The following is a 22010-nucleotide window of genomic DNA, read 5'->3' as shown; positions in this document are numbered from 1 at the left end:
CCTGAAGACAACCTAGACCCGCTGCTGAGGGAATTCATTCGTTTTGGCGGGCTTTCAGGTGTGTGCATCAACTGGGCCAAATCTGTGATTTTTCCATTGACTGATGGCACCCCCCAGGTGACATCGGAGTTCCCCTTGCGTTGGGAGGCGGGTGAGGTTAAGTACTTGGGGGTCTGGGTGAGTCGGGACACGCAGGAGGTATGGCGCTTAAACTACGGCCGTATGATGGTATGGCTGGAGGACAAAGTGAGAATATGGGCAAAGCTACCACTGTCTCTGGCAGGCAGAATAGCCCTGGCTAAAATGGTCATTTTACCTAAATTTTTGTATCTGTTTGTCAACATACCGCTCCCGGTCACAAAGCACTTCTTGAACACACTCAAGTCTCACCTCCTGACACTGACGCGGGCGGGCAGGTCAGAGCCTCCTGGGATCTTCTCATTCTCCCGTTGAAACGGGGCGGTACTGGTGCTCCAGATATGCACCTATACGCACTATGCACGCAAGCTCATTTCCTACACTACTGGGTGCACCCGACCCCTTTCCAGCCGCATGTGGCGGTCGAGGTGGACATTATGGCCCCGATCCCGCTTAAGTTGGCGTTGTATCAAAAACCATGACGCCCCAGGGGGATATAGATTCGGCTGGTACCCTATGCTGGGCGTAGGATGAATTGCGTAAGAGGGCGAGACTCCCGTTGATATATGCCCCCTCTGTTCCTCTGCTACAGAACCCAATGATGCCCTGTTTAAAGGACAGCATCGGCAGGTCACTAGCTGCGAAACTGAAGCTCCAGACGTTTGATGACCTGTATCCGGGGGGCATGTTTCGCCCTCTACCTGTCGCAACTGAGGAGCGGGAGGTGACATTCGCCGAGAGCTGCCTGTATCACAGAATTCGAACAGCGCTCTTCATGGGCGGAATTCCCGAGGGAACCACCGACGTCTGCACGGGAAAATCTGCTGAAATTCCCCTCCTCGCGAAAACTGGTTACCCGTTTGTACACTTGCATGCAAGACTCCGCCCCGATCGTGACGCCGAACTCTCTCCAAAATTGGAATGCGGAGTTAGATGTAGATTTATCAGACGAACAATGGGAGTATTGCTGTGGGCAGCTGACGGAGCTTTCCCTGAATTATAAGCTACGTTTGATCCACTTCAAGTACCTGCACAGATATTTCAGGACTCCGGTTAGTCTCCATCGTATGGGTCTCAGAGCAGGGAATGATTGCTGGAGATACGGTTTTGCACCAGCTACATTTTTGCATGTGGCGTGGCATTGCCCCGGGGTGGCTGCATTCTGGGTGGAAATCTTTGATTCAGTGAATAACATATTGGGATTGGCGCTGACTCCAACACCGGTGGTGGGTTTACTGAGGTATGTCAGGGACACGCCGCCCAGGCTGCGCAAGCTGCATGCGTTAGTCCTTCTATTCACTAAGCGCCAGGTTGCAGTGCATTGGGGATGACGGAGGGTGCCTACTGTTAAGGAATGGGTTAGGGACATCACCTACGGACATACCCAACTAAGTACATATTGGGAGTTGTTGCCGCTTGCCTCCAGACCCCGGAACATCTGGGACCCCTTTCTGACTTGGAGTAGTGATGCACGGGGGAGGTCGAGACATTGGAAGAGACGCATCTACAACCATGATTACGATGCTGCTCTAGTACCGCCTGGCCGAGGACAATAGTCTGAGTGTAAAATGTGGTATGAGCTAATGTGATGGGCCCTCTCAGGGAAAGATGTGTCTGGAAAGTATATGTTTGTAGTACATCCGAGATCAAATATGTATACTAAGGTATATGAGGTTTTTTGGGTTATGTATGTGAATCCGGGGGGGTGGTCGTGCAGCGATATACGTCTGTCATTATGTAAAAGTGGACACATTTGAAACAACATTTCGCTTACCGGATATGTAACTGGCTGGTTTGTTTGATTTGTTGTTGAATCAAAATGTCAATTAAAAAAAAAAAAGTAGCTTACTTGGTATTTTACTGAAAAGCCAATTCAAGTCTGTGTACTGTATTTACCAAGTATAGCATTTCTCTGCAACCATCCTGTAAGTCAAAACAAAGTGCATATACAATTACAATTCAAACTTTTACAAACGGCATCACTACTGTAAAGTATTAATTGCTTACCTTTGCCAGGCTTGCTTCGTTCTAGAAAATAAAATAACTAAAAGAATATTTTCATACAAAAATAATTGGTCTGAAGGTCAGTCTTTGAGTGTGTGAATTCATTTGCTGACTCAGTGTGTACAACAAATGCTCAACACTGTATTCTGATACTGCCTTACTGCTCGACCGCACTACCACAAATAGAGAGTGAGGTGCTATCTAACTTTACCTCTGCCTACCTTTGAGGATCCACTGCACTCTGTGCACACTATACCTCACTTTGGTATAGTATATACAGAGCCAGCTTCCTGCACCTGTCTGTGTCATCCCAGGTATTGCTCCCACCTTGGTCTGGGACAGGAGAGCGGCCCCCAGAGAAGTCCTGCAACAATAACCGAGTCAGCCCCAGGCCCCCCTCGGTCAACAGTTGCCAGGATCTCAGCACATAGAGAGGACCCGCCCATAACAGCTGCTGCTAGGGACGCTCCCACTGATGGTCCTGCACCCAGCACCCGGACATGTTAGGGGCTGGAGCAGAAAGTCTGGGTGCTGCAGCTCAGCGCCGGTCCTGGCAAAAGGTGCAGCTGTCAGGGAGGGTAGATGGGAGTGACAGCGACATAGGAGCAGCCATAGGCAGCAGACCTGGATCGCAATTAGGGGAGGAGGGACCTCACAAGCGGCTCCTGGGGGGGGGGGGAGCTATGCAGTGCTGTAGAGCTCAGGTAGGTGGGTTTCAAAGAACTCTGGGCCGAACACTCCCTGCTGGTCGCCCCCATAGACCCCGCGGATCGAGCAGGGCACCCTCACTCAAGACCCTCCACAGAATCTGGTGTCTGCACCGGGGCCCAGCCAACGTCACCAGCTCAAGTGAGGATAAAGACAGTCTTTCACGGCGCAGGGCCATCGCAACACCATGGGCCACACTGTAGAGCCTGAGGGAGGAGCGGTTGAGTAGGCCTTAGGAGGCCCTTAGTCAAGATCTTACCTCCATCTGTCACAGGGCAGCAGCGGAGCGGTGCACTGCCATGCAAAGCTGGCTCCTTCCAGGCTACTAAAGAAATATAAGGCCCCAGATCAAGATCCCTTCTTTTTAAGATCAGACCCTCTTCCGGATTCAGTAATTATATGGGCTACATGAAGATGACATACAGTGGCTTCTGCCACTGTGCCTCTGTAGAGGGAAAGCAAATGGATGGTCTCCACAGGTAGAAAAATGTGTTACAGTGGCAATATCCATGAAAACAGCAAGTGCAACTGCTTTGCTGAGTCTTTTCAGCAGAGCCCTTTGGGACTGTCTTTAGTGATTTGCTGAAAAACTTCAGAAGGAGCAGAGGGCATGATTTCAAACCAAGTGATATGCGCAGCAGCTGATGCTTTTGATCTGTCAGCACGTGTACTGTCAAAGAATGTCTCAGACGCAGTGCCTCATTGAGATTGACAGAGATGAAAACCTAAAGCACAACAAAGGATTTTAAATCTTCCTTTTTCAGGCAATTCTCTCTTTGGTACTTGTGCGGATTATGAGATGGCCCGAATGAAACCTGAATTGGACCCTAAAGGCTGTACGTTTGGAGGAGGAGTATAGAAGTCACTATAAGCCTTACGAACAGAGGTACTTCCCTCAGACGGTACAAGCCCTTCCATTGTTAAACTTGCAGATTGGCTTCTGAACTCATGCAATGCGGGCCTTCCACGAGATTGTGTGAATGTTTTGAAGGGAGCTGGACATCCTTCCATTAGGACAACTTATTATTTTAAATAGAAGAGGTTCTGTATCTAGTGCCTTGAGAAAAGCATTGATCCAACCAAGTGACAAGAACAAATTGTACTTCCATAACTTCTTGATTTGAAAAAATCTAAACTGCTGTTTTCTTAAAGGTAAATTTGGCAGCCATTAAGAAAAACCTCGTCACAACCTTCTTCCAGAATCCCAGTAAAGGATTTTCAGGAGGGAATTAAGGTGGTTTACCTTCCATTAGGGAGACCTTCTCCTGTAGAGCTGAATGTAGTCTTATCCTAATAACGTGCCCCCCAGTTGAGTCTGCTCCCAAAACTACTCCGCGATATATATCCTGGATGATTGCCTTTTTAGTGGGCGTAACTTCCACCCATAGTCAGTTCATTACTACATAGAGCCTGAATTTCACTGTTTTGTTTTCAGCAAAGACCATGTTTCAAGGGTAACTCATGAGTTTCCTCCTTAAAGTAATTTCTGCTTTTCATTGCAACCTGATTATTTGCCTTTCATCTTTCTTCCAGAATACTTTTCCTCCAGTAGAAAGGAATTTGCATTCGCTTGACGAGTGTTTTAAAATTTTACCTTGATAAAACTAAAGACACTAGACACACCATCTTTTTGTTAACTACGACACAGTATGATCTGGCCTGGCCACTTCAAAGCAGTCCATCACTAGATGAATTGTTTCCTGTATGTTCGTAGCATCTGTGGCTCCAGATACCCAAGCTGTGCGTACTCCTGCCATCTAGTGTTGGGCATGGACGTTACAATCAATCAATCAATCAATCAAAGGCATTTATAAAGCGCACTACTCACCCGGAGGGTCTCAAGGCGCTGGGGGGGGGGGGGGGGTCCGCTACTGCTCGAACAGCCAGGTCTTGAGCTTCTTCCTGAAGGAGAGGTGGTCTTGGGTCAGGCGTAGTTCGGTGGGGAGGGCGTTCCAAGTCTTGGCGGCCAGGTGGGAGAAGGATCTACCTCCTGTTGTCGCTCTGTGGATGCGGGGGACGGCTGCGAGGGCGAGACTGGTCGAGCGGAGGTGGCGTTTGGGAGCGTAGAAGTTGAGGCGGCTGTTGAGGTAGGTCGGGCCTTGGTTGTGTAGGGCTTTGTGTGCGTGGGTGAGGAGCCGGAAGGTGATTCTTTTGTTGATCGGGAGCCAGTGCAGGTCTCTCAGGTGTCTGGAGATGTGAGTTCGTCTGGGGACGTCGAGGATGAGTCTCGCCGAGGCGTTCTGGATCCGCTGGAGTCTCTTCTGGAGCTTGGCGGTGGTACCGGCGTAGAGGGCGTTGCCGTAGTCCAGTCGACTGGTGACGAGGGCCTGGGTGACTGTTTTCCTGGTCTCGGTGGGGATCCACCGGAAGATCTTACGTAGCATGCGCAGGATGTTGAAACAGGACGAGGAGACGGCGTTGACTTGTCTGGTCATGGAGAGGGAGGAGTCCAGGATGAAGCCCAGGTTGCGTGCGTGGTCTGTCGGTTTGGGTGCGTTGCCCAGGGCAGGGGGCCACCAGGAGTCGTCCCAGGCGGAGGGTGAGGAGCCCAGGATGAGGACTTCCGTCTTGTCTGTGTTCAGTTTCAGGCGGCTGGTCGTCATCCACTCGGCCACGTTTTTCATCCCTTCGTGTAGGTTGGCTCTGGCGGGGTCGTTGGTCAGGGAGAGGATCAGCTGGGTGTCATCAGCGTAGGAGATGATGTTCAGGTTGTGTTGGCGTGCGATGGCCGCAAGGGGGCTCATGTAGACATTGAAGAGGGTGGGGCTGAGCGAGGAGCCCTGAGGGACGCCGCAGGTGACTTCCGTGGCTTCTGATCTGAACGGGGGCAGGCGGACTCTCTGTGTCCTTCCGGTGAGGAAGGAGATGATCCATTCCAGTGCCTTCTCCTTGATCCCGACGTTGCTGAGGCGCTGCACTAGGGTGCGGTGGCAGACAGTGTCGAATGCCGCGGAGAGGTCCAGGAGGATGAGGGCCGCTGTTTCTCCGTTGTCCAACAGGGTTCGGATGTCGTCTGTGGCAGCGATGAGGGCGGTCTCGGTGCTGTGGTTGGCCCGGAAGCCTGACTGGGAAGGGTCGAGGGAACCAGTCGTCTCGAGGAAGGCTGCCAGTTGCTTGTTGATGGTCTTCTCGATGACTTTGGCTGGAAACGGGAGGAGCGAGATGGGGCGGTAGTTCTTGAGTTCGGTGGGGTCCGCCGTTGGTTTCTTTAGTAGAGCGCTGAGTTCGGCGTGCTTCCAGCTCTCTGGGAAGGTGGCGGTGTTGAGGGAGGTGTTGATGATGTCCCGCAGGTGGGGTGCGATGACAGCGTCGGCCTTGTTGAAGATGTGGTGAGGGCAGGGGTCGGTTGGGGAACCGGAGTGGATGGAGTTCATCGTGCTGATGGTGTCTTCGAGGTTGATCGGTGTCCAGGCGTTGAGGGTGGTGGTGGGGGGCGTTGGTTTGGTCGTGGGGAGCGTTGGTTGTGTTCTGAAGCTGTTGTGTATGTCAGCGATCTTGTTGTGGAAGTAGGAGGCGAGGGAGTTGCAGAGGTCTTGCGATGGGGTGATGTCGTTGGTTCCGGCGTTGGGGTTGGAGAGCTCTCTGACGATGTTGAAGAGTTCCTTGCTGTTGTGTGCGTTGTTGTCCAACCGGTCCTTGAATGCTGTTTTCTTGGTGGCGTGGATCAGTTGATGGTGCCTACGGGTGGCGAGCTTGAGGGTAGTCATGTTGTCCGGCGTTGGGTCTCTTCTCCATGCTTTCTCGAGGGCTCGGCAGTTCTTCTTGGAGCTCTTGAGTTCGTCGGTGAACCAAGGGGCCTTCTTGCTTCCGGGTCTGCTGGGTGGGGTCCTCAGAGGGGCAAGCTCGTCCGCGCAGGTGGAGATCCATTTCGTGAGGTTGTCGGCGGCTTGGCTGGGGTTCGGTGAGCTGGCGGGAGGGTGCTGGCTCAGGGATGTGGTGAGTTGTTCGGCTGTGATCTTGTTCCAGCTTCTTCGTGCGGCCTGTTGCTGGTGGTGGTGGACCGTGGTTCTTTTGAAGGTGAAGTGGATGCAGCTGTGGTCCGTCCAGTGGAGTCCAGTGGCGTGGCTGAAGGAGATGTCTTTGCTGGACGAGAAGATGGCGTCGAGTGTGTGTCCGGCGAGGTGGGTGGGGGTGGTCACCAGCTGCTTGAGTCCGAGGGTGGCGAGGTTGTCAAGCAGGGTGATGGTGTTGCGGTCGTTGTTGTTCTCCAGGTGGAAGTTGATGTCCCCGAGGAGGATGTAGTCGGCCGAGGGGAGGGCGTGCGGGCTGATGAAGTCGGCGATGTCTTCGCTGAATTGAGTGCGTGGTCCCGGGGGTCGGTAGATCAGGGTGCCTCTGAGGGTGGTCTTGGGGTCGGTGTGGATCTGGAAGTGCAGGTGTTCGGCGGATGTCAGGGTGTTGTCGGCGTTGGTCGAGATACGGATGGTGTCTCTGTGGATGATGGCGATGCCTCCTCCAGTCTGGTTGTCGCGGTCTCTCCGGATGATCTTGTAGCCCTCTGGGACGGCGATGGCGATGTCGGGCGCTGAGGAGTCGTTCATCCAGGTTTCCGTGAGGAAGGCAACGTCAGGAGCTGTGGTGTCGAGGAGGTTCCAGAGTTGAACGGCGTGTCTGTGGACGGAGCGGGTGTTGAGCAGGATGCACTTGAGGTGGTTGCTGCTGGTGTTCGGCTTGGCGGGTGCTGGTGCGGGGCAGGTCCGGATGCAGGTGAACTTGCAGGTGAGGCAGCTGAAGGGTCCGTGGGTGCGTCTCGGGGTGGCTCGGTAGCACCCGGGGGTTCGGCCGGTGTTGAGTGCGTTGAGGGTGGCGGCATCGTAAGTCAGGCGGGTGGGCTGGGGTCTGCGAGGGCCAGGGGTCCTGGCACTGGGCGCGATCCAGGCGCGGACGGGCGCAGACGGGCTTACCTTTGGCGCACCTTCGGCGCTCATTCGGTGCTCCCGCTGCGCGCGTCCGCTGCGCGGTCGCTCTGGGGGCGTCATAAGAGGGGAGCCGGGAGGGAGGGTCTGCGGGGAGGCGGGGAGCGCGGGAACCAATCGGCGGGCGGGGGGCGGGGTCTCGTGGGCAGCGGCGGGAAACCAGGGGGCTCGGTGGCGGCGCTTGGCGGCCCTGTGGCGGCTGGGGCGGCGCTCGGCGGCCCTGTGGTGGTTCAGGCGGCAGGCGGCAGCAGGAGGTCCAGCAGGTAAGGAGCAGGCGGGAGGTGTGTGAGCGACCAGGCCGAGGGCACAGTGGTCACACCTGGGACGGGGGAGAGGGTCCCCTTAAGAGGGGAGCCGGGAGGGAGGGTCTGCGGGGAGGCGGGGAGCGCGGGAACCAATCGGCGGGCGGGGGGGGCGGGGTCTCGTGGGCAGCGGCGGGAAACCAGGGGGCTCGGTGGCGGCGCTTGGCGGCCCTGTGGCGGCTGGGGCGGCGCTCGGCGGCCCTGTGGTGGTTCAGGCGGCAGGCGGCAGCAGGAGGTCCAGCAGGTAAGGAGCAGGCGGGAGGTGTGTGAGCGACCAGGCCGAGGGCACAGTGGTCACACCTGGGACGGGGGAGAGGGTCCCCTTAAGAGGGGAGCCGGGAGGGAGGGTCTGCGGGGAGGCGGGGAGCGCGGGAACCAATCGGCGGGCGGGGGGCGGGGTCTCGTGGGCAGCGGCGGGAAACCAGGGGGCTCGGTGGCGGCGCTTGGCGGCCCTGTGGCGGCTGGGGCGGCGCTCGGCGGCCCTGTGGTGGTTCAGGCGGCAGGCGGCAGCAGGAGGTCCAGCAGGTAAGGAGCAGGCGGGAGGTGTGTGAGCGACCAGGCCGAGGGCACAGTGGTTACAAGTTATTTTGCTTCGAAGAAATCTTTCGAGTCAAGAGGTCACTGTGACTCCTCCTCTGGGCGTACATGCACGGGGTCACAGACCCCATTGTTAGATTGTTTTTCTCCATCATCTGATTCAGACACGATCCAGTGTTCTCACAACGAGTTTGTCAGTTCCCGTCATGTCTTCGAGTCTACTGTCCACCCATCACAACAAGACTGTGATTTTAAACGTTACGTCTTTTCCAGTTCCCATTGACTAGCACCCTGACCGCTCTACCCTCGGGGTCCTTCGGCCCACCGCATGCTCGTACCACCCTTCAGAGAATGAAGACGCTTCCCCAAGCAATGGATTGGATGCTCTTCAAAACTCCTCAGTCCCACTCCAACATCTGCCTCTCACCAGAGCACAAGAGAGCCACTGCTTTGTGTTTCTCAGTAAAAAGTCCTTACGCCAGCGCTGAGACTGATGGTGGGTACACAGCTAGAGGACCCAGTAACCTTTGGAGATTCTAGATATTTTCAGTGAGGTTGATCCCCCTGAGCGCCCAAGGAGATGTTGAGTGAGTCGCCGGAGCTCCCATCCAAGCACCGAATACTTCGGCTCCAATGTTTGAGCTAGGTGAGGAACTTTTCCTGGAAAGCGAGGCTCTCAAGGATGCTGCAGCAACCTTGGTCGTCTCTAATCTGTGTATAAGGACCACTTCGCTTGACTACAGTCAACACGCCAGCTCCGCATCTGAACCAAGCCCAGTGCTGAAAACTCTGCCACTTTCAAGTGCCCACTGCATTCAAGTGCTGGTTCACACCGATCCAAGGCCTCATAGCTGAGGAGAGACTCAGCCAAAGTCCTCAGTCCTTGAACCCCAAAGATTCCCGTTTCATTGAGGTGTTGAAATTGGCTCTGCCATCACAGCTAAGGCAATAGCCGCCCTTGGGAGCCAAATGCTTCGTCGGTGACCAAGCCATCATCAAGCTGGTCACCCTCGACATCAAAGAACACCCCATGCTAGAGAGGCTGTTCAACACAAGCTGGACGAGAGACAAAGAAACAGTGTCCTCCTCCCATGCACAGGCACAGTTGTGGCATTGTACAAGGACCTGCCCCAGAAGTGCAAATTTGCCGCTGAGAAAGTCCAGTTATTGGTGACTCATGTGCTCCTTTTGCCCCACTTAACCTCAAGAGGCCTAAGGACAAACAATCTACTCCTCCATTACCTCCAGCTCCTCCCTCATCTCCTCTGCACTCTCCTCAAAGGTCCTCAGTCTTACTCTAACATTGTCATTCAGAGCCTTTATTTGCTATCTGAGTATTTAGGAGACCCGGAGTCCCGGGATTCAAACACATCCCTATCTGGGCCTCACCCCAAGATAACACTTCGGTGTACCACAGTATAATCCAATGCATGGCCGCCTACCTTAAGGTCAACATGTTCACCACTAAGGTAGAGGGCTTTCTGCTAGTCACTCTTAAACATGAAGCTTTCTGTATGCTCATGGGGATGGTTAAATCAGCCCCTGGCGTCTTTAAGGAGCCAGTCAAATTTCATGTGGTTAAGCCACCCATTGAGAGAAAGTACAAACCAGCCGCTTCTGACCCACTCTATATCAGGAGCCATGTCCCACCTGACTTCCTAGTGGCCACTACAGATAGGAAGAGAGCAGCAGACCAAGCCGATGGGAATACTCTGCCTCTTGTAAAGTAAGTCGGTCGATGCTGCAGGAAAGTGTCGGTAGGTGCAGTTACCCATTGATGCATCGCTAACTCTAAGCTGTCTCTAGGTACGACAGAGACCACTGGAGGAAGATGGAAGGGCTCTTGCAGCACCTCCCTGATCAATACCGTAAGAGGGGGGGGAGAGCTGGTTGAGGGAGGCAAGACCATCTTTAATGCCAACATTACATGTGCTTCAAATGTCGCTGAAACCGCTGCAAGGGGAGTGACCACCTCCGTTATCCTAGGGCGCACTCCTGGCTCCGAATGTCTGTTTTAAAGCCGGAGATGCAACATCCCTTAGTTTGTCTGCTATTAAATGGGGAGCATCTCTTCAAACCTCAGGTTGATGCTTGAGAAAATCAAGGATGACGCTGCGACTGCCAAGGCGATCGGCGCCTTGCAGGTTTCATCTGGCAGGAGCTTCTTTAGAAGCCAGCAATCTAGAGAGGAGCACTCCCAGAACCTACCCAATCCTACCAAAGGCAGCAACAGGGTTATCACCAGCAGGGTGGTAGGGTTTTCACATGAAGCTCCTTAAAAGGAAATGGTTCCCAGTAAGGGAACCCCTACCTCCAAAACGGACTAGTCAGTTTTGGAGGTAGAGGCTCCCTTACTGGGAACTACTTCCTTTTAAGGAGATGCATCCACCATCACCCCCGATCACACAGTGTAGGAAGCTGGGTTTCTGTTCCTCCCCCACCTTTTGCCAGACTACTGCTGCACTTTGACGTGATGTGCCCTGGGTCCCTGCCAATCAGGTTCCCAGGGCCTGCATTCTTTCCCAAAACTGTACCTTGTACCCCCCAATTGGCACTTCTCTGGCCACATGTCAGACCCTTGTAAAGCTGGGTGCGCTATGCCTGTGGTGAGGGTACAGACCCTTGTAAAAGGTACCATGGGTACTGTGGCCCAGGAAGGCCTCTAAGGACTGCAGCACTTATTGTGCCACATTTAGAGGCCCTGTCACTTTACACACACACTGCCATTGCAGGCTGCGTGTTTTGGTGCAGAACAAAGTTAAGTCAACATGGCACACATCCCTGTGCGCCATGCCTACAACCCACTGCCCTGGCATAGGTCAGCCACCCCTCTAGCTAGGTGCATTATACCAGTGGTTAGGGTACAGGTGAATGAGCCTAGTACCCCTACAGTGTCTAGACCAATTCTCAGACATTATAAGTGCAGTAATGCCATTAAGAGTATATGGTGCTCGGAGTTTGCCATTACGAACTCCACAGCACCATAATGGCTTTACTGAAAATTTGGAAGTTTGGCATCAAACTTCTCAGCACATTAAACCCACACTGATGCCAGTGTGGGATTTAATGAAGAATGCACTCAGAGAGCATCTTAGAGATGCCCCCTGAAAAACGACCAAACACTAGTGTCCAGGCTGAGTGACTGCTCACCAGCTGCCACCAACAGACCTGTTGCTGGACCCCTGGGTCGAGAGCCTGCTGGTCTTGGGGGGTCTGAAACAATGCACATCCTGGGACTAGGTGCAAGCCTCCTCCCCCTGGATGGGCAGGGTTCACGAAGGGGAAGCTTTAAAGTCCTTTTGCTGCTTCCAGCAACTGGCCCGCACTGGTTCTGACCCCCACTTTGGGCGGGAGAATCGGCTGGAACACCAATTCAGGAAGAGAGGTGTGCCCACCTTTGCAAACCCCACCACTCAGGTGGGGGCGGTGAGGTGAAGCACAACTCAGTCCTCGCCATCTTGCAGGTGGGTTGACCCAGCCAACCAGAGTGAGGCATATGCCCCCCTCCCACTGGAGTGTAATAGGGGGTGTACCCATCCCAAGGAAGGGGCCCATTGGGCCCAACCTTTACCTACCTGTAACGCCCCTAAATGTAGTTTTTAGGGGCACCCCCGAACCATGTCTCCTCAGACAAGAACCGACTAAGAAGATAAGAAGGACCAAAGAAGCTATGCAAAGCTAAGAAGAGGACGCCGCCCACTGACTTGGATCTCATGTCCAATATACAAACGTAACCAATACTACGTTTCCCATGAGCAAATGCCTTTGACAGACACTGAAAAGGGACTGACACGGGAAGAAGAAAAAATCTAACCAATCAGGGAGTTACGTTTGGTTTACGCCCTCCCACACATTAATCTGGAGGAAACGAAGATAGTACTTAAAACGCCGCCGCGCCATGATGAATACTCGGCGGTGTGCAACCAATAGGCAGGAAAACGGTGCTTGATCTTTGACGAAGTAAGTTCTGTGTGTGAGATGAATGAAAGGGGCCACGGCGCCACATCCATGACTGCGATTTTTGTTTTGAGTGGCTGTACATGAGATGAAGAAACGCCACAGAGATATCTTTAAAAGCCGGCTTTGATAGTGGACATGCCTGGGTTTGAAAGAATTTTATTAGGGCATATGAGAACCAAGGCATGTGAAAACAATAGCGGACAAGTTACAATTTGCCAAAATTGGGCCTTCTGGTTATTTTACAATAATAAAAGAAAAGTTGTACATTCTGCACAAATCTTTATAAAACACAAGGTTTTTTTAAAAATATCGCGCTGTAACCTACCGTGACAACCTCATGATTAAATACATTTTACTAATAAGCTTCAACTAATCAGGAACGGGTGAAAGTAAAGAACGACAATAAAAAGGCTTGGGCAACTCAAGCAACATTTAGAGTAGACTCTTAGCTTCACGATATAATGGAAGAAAAACTGGTCGTTTTTTTTTTAAATACAGTCGTAATCACCTATTTGTGATGCAATAAACAAAACCTGATAGTGTCCTTGTTGAATAATTAAATATGCGAAAACAAAAGAATTTTTTTTATAACAAGAGGGCTTTTCTTATGTTACCTCCAGTGTGTGACTACAAGACAGCACCACAACACATGAGACCCGCATGGTGCTTAGTAGCATCATACAGTAGGTGATAATAGTTCTTTCAATACAAGTACAAATAGACACCCACGTTTGCATGATATGGGATTGAGATCATCACCATGGGTGCAGGATGTGCTTTGTAACACGAGTGATTACACAATGGCGTACTGTTGGACTTGTCCCTTCTGGCAAGTTCACCCCTACAACTTTTTGCATTATCCTAGCCTTTTTCCTGTGTTGTACTAGTGGTTTTAGGCCTCTAGGCGCTTGCACACAGTGTCCCAGTGAAAAGCGCGTGCGCTCTGGGTTACATTGAGTGAGACTGACCTGCCCTCCCATAGGAATGCATGGGGGATCTGAGTGACCATGTTAGTTCCTGATGCGTGGGGAGTGCAGGGCCGAGTTTGGTATGTGCGGACTCGTGAGATGAAATGCTGCGCGATGATGTGTGTGGCGTCAATGTACCTAGTGTGGAAGTGCCAGTTCTAGAAGTGGGCATTTCTGTGTGCAGTGTGAGATGAGTGCCTTGTCTGGCGATTGGCTGCCTGAGGTCCTGTGACGGGCTAGGGAATCCCCAGGGTCAGGAGTCACCCCCCAGTGGTGAATGGGGAGATCAGCAGCCAGATGGGTGGGAGGAGTACACATGGGACCTGAATAGGGATGGGCTTTCCCCACACAATGCTGGCTCCGCCCCATTTTTTCCAACTGCCGAGGGCGCAGACGAAGCAAGTCTGTATCCACCACTTAAGGAGCCGCTAAAAGCGAGATCGGACCAGAACACATGCCATTTCCTTCACCCTAGGAACCAACCAAAAGGGCAAAGAAGATGACAGTCACCCAAAACTGGTAGTACGAAAAAGATGTCCCACCAGAAACATCTATGAGCCCTGATGAAGACCTTACCATTAAGACACAGGTCCAACACAACATAGGTCGAAACGCGTCGGCTAGAAATTAGCAGTGATTCAGACACGCATGGGATAAAAACTAGACATTAGCGTCCCCCAAAGAGCAGAAATAACAATTCAGTTACCGCTCTTCTTAGAACGAGTTTGAAACAACTATCTCTGACCCTGCAGTAGTCAACGTTGAGGACCCAACAAGTTTGAGTCCCCACAACTTATAAAATTGGATATCTAAGTACTGTAGTGCAACAATTTTTCCGTTTGTTTAAAGTACTTTATTTATGTTTGTATGATAAGCCACAAAGTCATGTGTTAAAATTGTGAAAAATGTAAAGAATTTTTAATGTTTTATGCAAAGGGCATGTGTTTGCCAAAATGAAGAAGCGTTCTTCTTGTCTCAAATAATTGCAGATTGTAAAAATTAAATATATAACTCGCAGTCAATAAATAGGCTTGCTGAGAAAAGTAAAAGCGTGATTTATGGTATCGGAGGCATTTGTGTGTCCAAAAAGTCATTGTACAGATTCCGGCCTCTGAAACCCTTATAGAATCTATCTCCTTCTTTCATACCTCTGGAAAGAGAACAGGCCAAAGTTGGCCAAGTTGTCATCAGGACTTTAAGACCTCAGCACGATCCATTAGCTAGCCATTCCTTAGGGGTGTACTACTTTACCGTCTATGCACAGCATCTTTATCTACAGCCACGCATGCTACAAACTAAATGTTACTTACCCTGTGCGCATCTGTTCGTTGCATGTCGTGCTGTAGACTCACATTTGCCTAGCCTCTTTCCCATAGGCCAGTGGTTATTGCGGATAACTTTCACCTTTGTACTTGCATGTTCCCTATTTCTTCTATACACACTACTGCATTCTTACTCTCACCCCTTGGACGTTGGAGTTGCTGACAATGTTCATGTACTACCAGGGGAGGAGTCACTGAGACCTCGCGGCTCAAAAGGCTTTGAGGAAAAACAACTTGCAGCGTCTGACCCCAACCCTACACAGAAGGAATATGCACAGCATGTGAATCTTCTACATGCAGGGAGCAGATGCTTACTGGTAAGTAACATTTTCCTTGCCTATGTTACATTAATGCCAACAAGAGTGGAGGTAGGTGCTGCGTCCAGGTTGAGCTCCATCTGTTGCACAGTGCAACTCAAATTGTGGTACGTTAGGGTGTTGGTAGTCAGTTTTGCGTCTTACATTCCTGCTAATGTTCCTTTATCCTCATATCATTGGTGGCCGCCCCTTTCATAGGATTCAAAGAAGCAGAAGTGCCCCATAGCCAATAGGATACATAATTGAGTAGTTAAGTGCCAGTCTTCAGAACCTTCTTCACTTCTGTATTGGAATACAGCAATTTCTGTGCCATTTGAAGTAATCTGACTATATATGTACACATAAGTTCGCCTTTATTATTGTGCCCGTTTTGCGCAGTATATAGTAATGTTTGAGGTTGAAAGTATGGGCTAAAATAGCTGAGTGTAGGATTCTCATGCGACGTCTGCGCCATAGCTTGCTGCATTTTGTCTGAAAGGAAGCACATTTTATGTTTCGCAGAGTTGTTGTATCGCAGTGGCCAGCTTGCTATGAATCCTTGGTTCTCTACCTCCTGCCTACTCTGACAAGGACATTGTTCCACCTATATCTTCCTTGTACAGCATTATATATCAGTTGGCTCCAGGTATAGTCTCTTGAAATACATTTGTCATTGATAGCTTTCTAAATCCTCAGTGATAAATTCTGGCATTTCAGTGACAGAAACTTTACAAAGTAGCTTAGTATTCTGTTGGCCAGCTTGATCTCATTCTGTCTTTGCACATCGCGTCCTATGGTATTGCTGCTCCAACATTAGCCACATTTATCAAAACAACTAGTGAATATGCACACCAGTATCGGTACTGGCTAGGCAATCTTGATAATGATCCAGGGACTCAAGTATTTAAAGCACCCCTTTTCACTTCCGTCGGCAGTTGAACGCAAAATACATGTGGGCTGATCCACACAGCTTGTGCCTTTACCCTCGAACACTAGGAGTCGAGTTGTGAAGCCTGCACCGTATTTTGCTGTTAAACCTTCTCTGCTAGATGATGCATCATATTTCACAGTTCATACAGCGCACAGCTTTGCACAATCAGATTAAAATGTGCACTGTTGTGGAGTAGTTCCTTTTTTGAAAATCCTCTCGAAGAACAAGAAATCCTATCTACCCACTCTCAAGACCACAGCAGACACCTTTTGAAGAGCCAGTATAAGTGGAAGTACACACCGCATAGAAAATAAATGCAAGTCAGCACCCCAAAATCCACCATACATGGAGCCATTAAACCTGGCTCGCTAGTTATACATGCAGCACGCAAAAGGGTTTCCACACACTCAACGGGGGGACGCACCTCTTTCAGAGTCTAAAAGAATAAATGCTGCAGGGATAAGAGTGGCTTTCTGGGCAGCTACTCTTTAGCGATTGCCAATTCAGTTGGCTTTCTATCAAGCTACAATAGATATCCATGGTAGCTATGGATGAGCTCCATAAGCATCTTCTGGAAGAACTCACTAAAGGAAGGGAGAATTTCATTGCTGAATGAAAGACCATCAGCAATGCCACTATTAGTTGCGACATAGCACGTTTGACCTGCAGTCAGTGGTATACTATTTAGAAGGCATGCTTGGATATGAGTGTCCTATTTCTGTTAACGGTGCAACGACACCTTCTGAGTATATCATTTGATGGAAAGCATTTGTTCGAACCACAAGTAAATCAAATGTTAGCAGGAAACACACGTAAATCGCCACATCCATGGGTGCCTTACAACTCCCCTCAAGGAGATCTACTTTTCGTAGGCCATACAACAGGGAAGGGAGTATACTGGGAGACCTTACCCAAGGACCTCCCTTTGAGCAGTATCAATTACCTTTCTAGGATGCTCAACAAAGTAAAAGGTTTTAGGGGCAAAGAGAGGGGGAAGTATCCCACCTTGTTGACATGTAATGAGTTCAGATCACCTACAGCTACACAAGAGGTACATATGCTTCTTTCAGAGGGTGCTATCTGTAGAACCCGTCCCACCACAACAGCAGTGGCCCAGGGGTGTGCTCACTCTACTGCCTCATTTCAAAGAAGGATGACAACTTAAGACTTATCCTCAATTTGAGGCCTTTGAACAACTCCATTTAAACAAATTTTTGATATGGTAACGTTACAGTAGGTCATCCCATTACTACAAAATGTTGTCTTTGTGGTGGCATTAGACCTCAGTGACACTTATTTACACATACCAGTTCCCTTGAGTCTAACTTTAACCTCAAGGGTATTTTACATGGTCTTGGCAGTCATCACAGTTCAGCTACGGAGAGATGCCATCCACGTATTTCCCTATCTGGACAACTGGCTAATAGAGTGGCAGCAAACAGCAATGCCTAGTACAAGCAGTGGCGTTTCTGCACCAAATCAAGTTCACTATCAGTGTGAAAAAGTCCCATATTCATCCTCTGCAAATTCAACTCTTGTTAGTATCCATACTAAATAGACAAACAGGCAAAGCTTACCCAAACACTCAGAAGGTGAGGGCATTCAAACAGCTTCTGCTTATTTTGTTTTTCAGACATTTTCCCATTGCGATAAAGAAGGTAATTACACTTTTAAGGATGTTAGCTTCATGAAAAGCGGCAGTACCCATATGCCAGTGTACATTTATATCCTTTACAGAATTGTCTAGCTAAACAGTGGACACAAGAAAAAATACATTGGGATTATCTAGTGTTTGTAATGCCAAGGGTGTGGCATTCTCTCCACTGGTAGGACACATCAACCTTTTAATGGGAAGACTCTTTCTAGACCCCCTTCTGCTACTAACTCCAGCAATAAGCCTGTGCGCCACTCCTGTAAATGTAAAATGCCAAAGCTTTGCCACCAGATACTTTCAAGCTCTATAAAAGGGCAATGCACTTATTTGATCAGTTGGTCGGGGATATATGCTCTCGCTTTTTCATCTCTTCCCCTGACACCACATGTAGTCAGGAAAATGCAGCGAACTTCAATTACTCTAATTTTGGTGGCTCCAATATGGGTGCATCAACCATGGTTTTCAATTCCATTGCAAATGTCAGTCAGCTCCCAATATGCTCACAGAACTACTTACACAACAGCAGGGGTGACCAAGACACCCAGACCATAACTGCTGAATTTAGTGATCTGACACCTAAGTACTTAGAATTCGGGTACCTTAACCTTTCACAGGAATGTATGGTCATTTTGTGTGGAAGAAGTGAAACACACTCTACAAGCTTGTTATGCTTCAAAATGGGAAAGGTTTGTGAACTACTGTGTATCAAAATAGATCCTGTCTGTATCCATACCAGAGATCTTTCCTATCTTCTATGCAAGACTAGCATAAACCTCTGTACACTGACATCGTATTGCTAAGGCAATTTACCTGCAAAATGGACAACATTCATCCATCTTTTGAGTCCGTCATTAAAGCCTGTAATGGGTTAACGGGAACTACTCCTCCAAAAACACCTCCTGCACCCTCATGAAGCTTAAATGTTCAAATCGTATGGCTGTGAGAGCAAATGGGGTTTTGCAGCGTGAATCTTTTCTGGATTGGCATGCTGTGCATTATTCCGCCATCTAGTGGTTGTGTCCGTAATTGTTGTATTTGTTTCTCTTTTTTTTCTCTGGTTTTTTGGGGTGGTGGGCGTCGACATACCGCAATTTGTGACCTTGACGGGCTTCCTATGGAAGCTGCCACCTCTAGTTGCCATTTTCAGATAATTTTTTCTGCCGTTGGGTCTGGATCGATACGGAAGGAACTCCTCAGATTTGGAGAGAAGAATAGACGAAAAATAACTGCAGGAAAGCGGTACAAGATTTCGACTTTCCGGACTTCAATTCAAACACCTGGAGTCCGCAGAAACGTGACAACATCAAATCTTCGACGACAAACTGAGAATGCGCATGCAGGGGGCTCCCTGTGCATGGTAATAGACAAGACACCAATCGAGTTCTGCAAGAATTGTCATCACAAGAACACTCAAGATCAGCATCCGGTCTGCAACCTTTGCCTACTGCTGTATCAACAAAGTGGCTGTAATGTGTGCTCCGCCTTCACCCCAAAGACATTGAGGGTGTGAGATAGACAGAAGAGCCAACTATAACATGCAAAGCCAAGGCCCACCACCATTGCTTCGAGACCTGGGCTGCTCCAGGGAAGAGGAGGACAACGTCGCTGAAGGGCCAGAAGGCGACTAGGACAGAGACACCTAGTCGTAGAGGTCGAGAAGAACACTTCGAAGGAGGTAAGAGAACCGTCGACCTCAAAGACTAGACGAGTCACGAAAAACAGACTCTAGATCCACAAAAGGAGCCTCGGCATCGAAGCACTCGACGACCGCAGTTGCCCAAAGACAAACACTCCGTCGGATCCTTGGACAAGGACTCCGGGACAGCCAAGACCCTCAAAAGATCGAAGACGTCGAAAGACGGTCACGAAAAAGACGCTTCGGCGTCAACAAAGGAGAGGTCAAAACAAGCTTCGACAGCCGGATCGGCGTCCGCAAGCACGGAAAGAAAGGCCGAAGGTCTTGATGCCGAAACTCATGTGGCCAAGATGGAAAAGAGAAAAAGGCATGAAGCCGAAATGGCAAGTATTTTACAGAGCAAACAAGAATTCGGCGAAAGTGTGAAGCAATTCTAGATACCGCAGGAAAGTTTAATGGAAGGGGAAAAGGTCGTTGAGGAATTGCAGCCTGCAACGACACCCGAACTGCTCGAAGAAGAAGAATTCTTCGAAGAAGAGGGGGAAGACAAGGAAGACCCGTATGTGGGTTCGGCAAACTCAGAGGCTCAAGACCTGCAATGGCAAGATCTCGACGCCGAATCACCAGAGGAGGCTGTGGCTGCATATCCTACGAGGCCATCACCACCAGATGACATTGGGATGTACAATCAGGTGATTAAAAAGGCATCTTAAACGTATGGAGTGCAGCTGGAGAAATAAAAACCCCAATCATGTTTTCTGTTAGAGACTTTGATGCCAACACAATCAAGGAACACATTTCTTCCAATGCTGCCAAGTGTATAGAATCGGGCAAAGGAGGGAGCCTGCAACATGCAGGGCAGTCATACCAAGAGGAGAGAAGTACAAACATTCCTCAAAGGACCCTATGTATATATCAGAGGATCTGTACCAGATGACTCTGTTACTTCCACAGCTAGGAAAAGAGCTAATGTTCCAACCACAGTTGGTCCACCTCCAGACAACGAAAGCAAGAGAATGGACCTTGTGGGGAGAAAGGTAGAAGTGAAGCAAACCAATGGCGCATAGCTATTTCTAATGCATTACTGAACAGACATGCTTATCTACATTGGGATGAAGTAGGAGACCTACTAAAGAACTTACCAGAACAGTTCCAAAGAAGGGCTAGCCACTTAGTGGAAGAAGGTAAAAACATTGCGAACACATGTTTGAAGTCAGCCCTAGATGCAGCAGAGACATCAAGCAGACAAATGATGACCGGCATCACTGAAAGAAGACCTGCATGGCTGCGAATCTCAGGTTTCAAGCCAGTTGTTTAAAGCAACATAATAAACTCACCGTTCAATGGGGAGCAACTGTTTGTAAACGTTGTTGACGACAACCTAAACCAATTAAAGGAGGACAATGAAACAGCAAGGTCCATGGGCGCCCCACAATTCAGAGGCACCCCCTCTAGAAGACCAGCAGGTAGAGGTAACCACCAACCTGCTTCCTCGCATCAAACATATCAGCAAACTTACCAAGGAGCAAGCTAGGGTCAGCAGCAGCAGAACTGTCAGTATCAGCAAGGAAGGTAATCCTTTCGAGAACGCCCCGTGGCAATGGCCAGCCACAAAGAGAAGGACCACAAACCGCAACTAAGTGACTACATTCCAAAGCTTGCACACTCACCGAGAACACCACTGAGTGTGCCACAAGGACTCAGTCTATACAAAAACAACATCCTGTAAGTTCACAGTTCCTCCAGCATACTCCACCAGTAGGAGGCAGACTCAAATTTTTCTTTTAAAAATGGAAGAACATCACTTCAGACAAATGGATATTAAACATAATACAGTATGGTTACTGCACAGAGCTAAGCAAGCAACATCCAAACATGAAACCAACCAAAAAGATGCATTCAAAAAGGGAATTATCTCAACTGCTCCAAGAGGTGCAGGAACTAGAGCATGTACCACACAAGGAAAAGAATGACATTTACTCCACGTACCTCCTAAGTCCAAAAGTAGACGAAACATTGGGCGTGACCTAAGGTTTCTAAACAAAATCATAAAAACACAAAGATTCAAAATGACTACTCTGCAAGAGGTGATACCTCAATTGCAAAAAGAAGAGTATATGGCAATCATAGACTTAAAGGATGCATACTTACACATCCCTATGAACAGAAGACACAGGTCTATTAAGATTTGCTGTCAACAAGACGCCTTACCAATTCAAAGTGCCAGTATTCGACCTAAAATCAGCACCAAGAGTGTTCATAAAGTGCCTAGCAACAGTAGCAGCTCATCTGAGAAGACAAGGAATTCATGTTTACCCGTACCTAGACGACTGGTTATTAAGAGCAAGCTCCTACAGTCTCTGCAAACAGCATATACAACAGGTGAAAGAGACAGTAGTTCAGCTCGGTTTTTCAATACATTTGGAAAAATCTGCACCAGAGCCGGAACAAATAAAGGTGTTCTTAGGCACAGAAATAAATAGTGTTAGGAAAGGCATTCCCAAGCAAAAAGAGGAGATTACTCCAGTATTGAAACTTTCATAGATTCCCATTGCTTGTATCATTCACCCATCGTGGAGATGGGAGTACCCGGTATACATAAAATAGCCATAGAGATCAGTACAAAAAAAGAATTAGG

General features: G+C 49.5%; 1 protein-coding gene across 8 annotated transcripts in view; it reads left to right on the top strand.

The window, feature by feature from the left end:
- Positions 1-22010, top strand: part of LOC146871964 (KAT8 regulatory NSL complex subunit 1-like) — a 1874485-nt gene that overhangs the window by 1739611 nt on the left and 112864 nt on the right. Inside the window, exon 15 of one of the 8 annotated variants that reach the window (XM_085652556.1) lies at positions 3615-3691. The exons of the other annotated variants lie outside the window; for them this stretch is intronic. Within the exon in view, the coding sequence (XP_085508682.1) occupies positions 3615-3648 (34 nt within the window). The 3' untranslated portion in view covers positions 3649-3691. Of the gene's footprint in view, positions 1-3614; positions 3692-22010 lie in introns of those variants that run through there. 8 annotated transcript variants of the gene reach the window in all.

Source organism: Triturus cristatus, chromosome 1_1, assembly GCF_964204655.1.
Source record: "Triturus cristatus chromosome 1_1, aTriCri1.1, whole genome shotgun sequence".
In the NCBI taxonomy this organism is placed as follows: Eukaryota; Metazoa; Chordata; class Amphibia; order Caudata; family Salamandridae; genus Triturus; species Triturus cristatus.
The sequence above is the reverse complement of the archived record's forward strand: the minus strand, read 5'-3'. Positions and strand labels throughout refer to the sequence as shown.